The sequence below is a fragment of the Piliocolobus tephrosceles genome, chromosome 17, assembly GCF_002776525.5.
Source record: "Piliocolobus tephrosceles isolate RC106 chromosome 17, ASM277652v3, whole genome shotgun sequence".
Taxonomy (NCBI): domain Eukaryota; kingdom Metazoa; phylum Chordata; class Mammalia; order Primates; family Cercopithecidae; genus Piliocolobus; species Piliocolobus tephrosceles.
Window position 1 is genome coordinate 21,819,320 of NC_045450.1, and position 4,671 is coordinate 21,823,990.

General features: G+C 46.9%; 1 protein-coding gene across 2 annotated transcripts in view; it reads right to left on the minus strand.

Annotated features, from left to right (window-relative positions):
* GGA2 (golgi associated, gamma adaptin ear containing, ARF binding protein 2) overlaps window positions 1-4,671 on the minus strand; it is a 47,187-nt gene that overhangs the window by 3,885 nt on the left and 38,631 nt on the right. For both annotated transcript variants that reach the window (XM_023189316.2, XM_023189317.2), the window contains 2 exons: window positions 1,858-2,027; window positions 744-854 (listed from right to left, as the gene is read on the minus strand). In XM_023189316.2, coding sequence (XP_023045084.1) covers window positions 744-854; window positions 1,858-2,027 — 281 coding nt within the window. The remainder of the gene's footprint in view (window positions 1-743; window positions 855-1,857; window positions 2,028-4,671) is intronic.

Genomic DNA, 4,671 nt, shown 5'->3' on the forward strand with positions numbered 1-4,671 from the left:
TCTATCTATCTATCTATCTATCTATCTATCTATCTATCTATCTATCTGATGCAGTCTCACTCTGTCACCAGGCTGGAGTGCAATGGTGCGATCTCAGCTCACTGCAACCTCTGCCTCCTGGGTTCAAGCAATTCTCCTGCCTCAGCCTCCCGAGTAGCTGAGACTACAGGCGTGCGACACCATGCCCAGCTAATTTTTGTATTTCCAGTAGAGATGGGGTTTCACCATGTTGGCCAGGATGGTCTCGATCTCTTGACCCTCGTGATCCATCTGCCTCAGCCTCCCAAAGTGCTGGGATTACAGGCATGAGCCACTGCACCCAGCCGACTTTTTTTTTTTTTTTGAGATGGAGTCTTGCTCTGTTGCCCAGGAGTGCAGTAGTGCGATCTTGGCTCACTGTAACGTCCACCTCCTGGGTTCAAGTGACTCTCCTGCCTCAGCCTCCTGAGTAGCTAGAACTAAAGGCGCGTGCCATCACACCTAGCTAATTTTTGTATTTTTAGTAGAGATGGGGTTTCACCATGTTGGCCAGGCTGGTCTCAAACTCCTGACCTCAGGGTGTCCACCTGCCTCAGGACACCTCAGGGTGTCCACCTGCTGGGGTTACTTGGGTGAACCACTGCACCCGGCAAACCAGAGACTTTAGAGCAAGGCCTCAATGTGCCTCTCTCTACCCACAAAGTTACCTCCCCTTACAGTTCAGGGGCCCCCATCTCCCTGCTACCACAGACACTGGAACATACTTTGTGTGGATTGTCAAGCAGCAGCATCTGAGATATCACAGCTGGAGGCATCAAAGGACTGAATGCAGGAAGCTTGGAGCTGGATGCCGGCTGCAGCTTCACTCTCATTGACTATGGGGGAAGAAAACCAACATGTAACTCATTCCTAACCACAGCTTCCAGGATGAAGATCTGGTGAGGGGGAGCTGGACCTCCCCAACACCCCTCCAAGAGGAAATGGCCCTCTTAGACATGGTACCCCAAGGCATCTATGGGAGCCCAAGCAGACAGACTCCCACTAATTGTTAAAAGGATCTAAGAGGCCTTTCCTTCCACACACAGAATGGATCTGGAGTTATGTGGTCAATAACTGGCATCTGAGAAGCAACATCAACAGCCAGGGCACATCTTGGGTTGAATTCTAACTGCTTCTCACTAGCTCTGTGACCCTGAGTAAAATATTTAATTTCTGAGCCTTGGGTTAACTTATACAACAGGTAGTAGCAGAACATTCCCTACAGGACTACCATGAGAAGTAGAGACTGCATGTCATATTTTTGTCTGTCTTGAATCTTTTCCTTTCAGGACGGGCCCCTTCCCCTGTGACTGTGGGGTGGCTGTGAAGCAGTAGGGCCCCACTTCCTTTGAAAAGGAGTGGATATGTTAGCTCACATTGGCCAAGTGCCTCATATCCCAGGACACAAGTTCCTGGTCCAAGGTATGGAAGTAACACCAACAAGGCCAAACAGAGCCCTTTCCTGGGTAATCAGTATACATGCTTCATGCCTGGTGAGAGTTTCTGAGATAAAGAGGCTTAAGGACCATGCAACCCTGGAGCTGTGGGTAGCCACTTTCCTGCTTTGTGGAGAAACTGTCGGAATGGAGACAAAGAAAAGCAGAGTCAAGAGATACAGACAGACTCTTAAGGCATCGTTTAAGAACCTATCTGGATCCACTCATATCTGAAGCCAGATATTCAGGAATCCCCAGTCAGGTAAGCCATTACATTCCCACTTTATCTTCAGTTAGTTTGAGTGAAGATTCTTTCCTTGACACTCGACATGTAACTCCCAGCAAAGAACTTGGCACTCAAAAACGACAGCCATTATTGAGAAATCCACAACAGATGACTCACCTTTGGCACAGCCACTTGAAACATGATATCCCAGACAGGCTGGGGAGCCGTGCTCATCATGGTCAAGAGCAGCACCTGTACCTCTGGGTGCCCAGGGGCTCCTGTCTGGGAGAAGTGGAGCAGAATTCTAAATCCGTTCCGGTCATACACGATGAGAGGTGGCAGGCTGCCTGATAGAGAGGGCGCGAGCAGAAGGGTTACTACCACTACAAAACCCCCCAGACAGCCAGGCTGGAAAGAGATGTACATGTTATCCCCAGATGCTACTGCTTCTCCATGCAGAACATGTCCAGGACTGAATTCCTCTGCACTACAATAATCCAAGTCCCCATGACTCCAGCTGGACTCCTATGACCCTCCAAACTGACCTCTCCCCACCATTCAACCATCAGACACACCACCAGTTATTAAAAATCACATTTTCTGGCCGGGCGCGGTGGCTCAAGCCTGTAATCCCAGCACTTTGGGAGGCCGAGACAGGCGGATCACAAGGTCAGGAGATCAAGACCATCCTGGCTAACACGGTGAAACCCCATCTCTACCAAAAAATACAAAAAAACTAGCTGGGCGAGGCGGCGGGCGCCTGTAGTCCCAGCTACTCGGGAGGCTGAGGCAGGAGAATGGCGTAAACCCAGGAGGCAGAGCTTGCAGTGAGCTGAGATCCAGCCACTGCACTCCAGCCTGGATGACAGAGTGAGACTCCATCTCAAAAAAAAAAAAAAAAAAAATCACATTTTTGAGGAAGATATGATCATGATTAAAATCATGCATGAACACTATAGAAAACAGAGAATTATCAACCAGGTGTGGGGGCTCATGCCTGTAATCCCAGCACTTTGGGAGGCCGAGGAGGGTGGATCACTTGAGGCTAAGAGTTCGTGACCAGACTGGATAACATGGCAAAACCCCATCTCTACTAAAAATACAAAAATTAGCTGGGCATGGTGATGCATGCCTGTAATCCCAGCCATCTGAGAGGCTGAGGCACGAAAATCACTTGAACTCAGGAGGCGGAGGTTGCAGTGAGCCGAGATTGCACCACTGCACTCTAGCCTGGGTGACAGAGCGAGACTGTCTCACAAACAAACCAAAAAACAAACAAAAAAACCACATACACACACACACAATCATAAAAAAATAAAATAAATGCTCTTTTTTTTGAGACGGACTTTCACTTTTGTTGACCAGGCTGGAGTGCAATGGCATGATCTTGGCTCACCACAACCTCCGTCTCCCGGGTTCAAATGATTCTCCTACTTCAGCCTCCAGAGTAGCTAGGAATGCGCCACCACGCCCAGCTAGTTTTTGTGTTTTTAGTAGAGACAGGGTTTCTCCATGTTGGTCAGGCTGGGGGAGGTCAGGCCTCAAACTCCCAACCTCAGGTGATCCGCCCACCTCGGCCTCCCAAAGTGCTGGGATTACAGGCATGAGCCACCGCGCCCAGCCAATGCACTCTTAATTCTACCCAGAAATAAGCACTTACTTCCTTCTAGTCTCTTGTGTGACTACAAACACACGCACATGCTCTCACACACACACCACCTTATATTTAATTGTACAAAACTGTAGATACCAAATCACCTCAAATTAATAAGTTTAATAGCATTCCAATGGAAATTCTAAAGATACTTTTAATTTAGCTCAGGAGTGACTCTAATGTTTATTTGAGGGGGAAAAACTATGTAAGACTAACCAATAAATTTAAAAAGGGGGACAGGGTTATAGCAAATACTCAGATAAAATTACAATTCAAGTAAAGTGGCATAAAACAGAACATGCAGAACAGATCTAAATGAGACTGTAACATAACATATCCTTAAAAAATCAGGGCTGACTCAATGAATGGTACTCAGACTGGTTTATCAGCTGGGAAAACACTTTAATATCAAAATATACATTACTAAAATATAGCTTAGATCTGGGTATGGTGTCTCATGCCTGTAATCCCAGCTACTCAGGTGGCTGAGATGAGAAAATTGCTTGAGGTCAGGAGTTCAAGACCAGCCTGGGCAATACAGTGAAATCTGCCTCCCATCCCCAAAAAGACAATAAAAATTTGCTGGGTGTGGTGGTGCATGCCTGTCATGTTAGCTACCTGGGAGTCTGAGGCAGGAGGATTGCTTGAGCCCAAGAGGAATTTGAGGCTGCAGTGAGCTATGAATGTGCCACTGCACTCCTGCCTAGGCAATGGAGCAAGGCCCCATCTCTAAAAAAACAAAAAAATTTAAAACATTAAAACAGCCAGGCGCGGTGGCTCACACCTGTAATCCCAGCACTTTGGGAGGCCGAGACGGGCGGATCGTGAGGCCAGGAGATAGAGACCATCCTGGCTAACACGGTGAAACCCCATCTCTACTAAAAATACAAAAGAATTAGCCGGGGGTGGTGACAGATGCCTGTAGTCCCAGCTACTCAGGAGGCTAAGGCAGGAGAATGGCATGAACCCGGGAGGCAGAGCTGGCAGTGAGCTGAGGTCGTGCCACTGCACTCCAGCCTGGGCCACAGAGTGAGACCCCAACAAAAAAAAAAAAAAAAAAAAAAAAAAAAAAATTAAAACACAGTTTAACAATGAAACTACCAAAGATTTAAGAGACTGAAAATATCAGTGGGGTACGGTGGCAAGAGTATGGGGAAAAAAGCAACCTTTTCAGAAGGGAAATTGGTAATGCAGATCAAAATTTTAAATGTCTACATGTGGCATTTCACTGGTATTATGATCGCCTAATAATCAGGAAGGTATAAAAGAAAGGTATAAAGAAAGGCATCCAAAGATGTTCTTTGTAGCCCTGTTTTTTTTTTTTTTTTTTTTTTTTT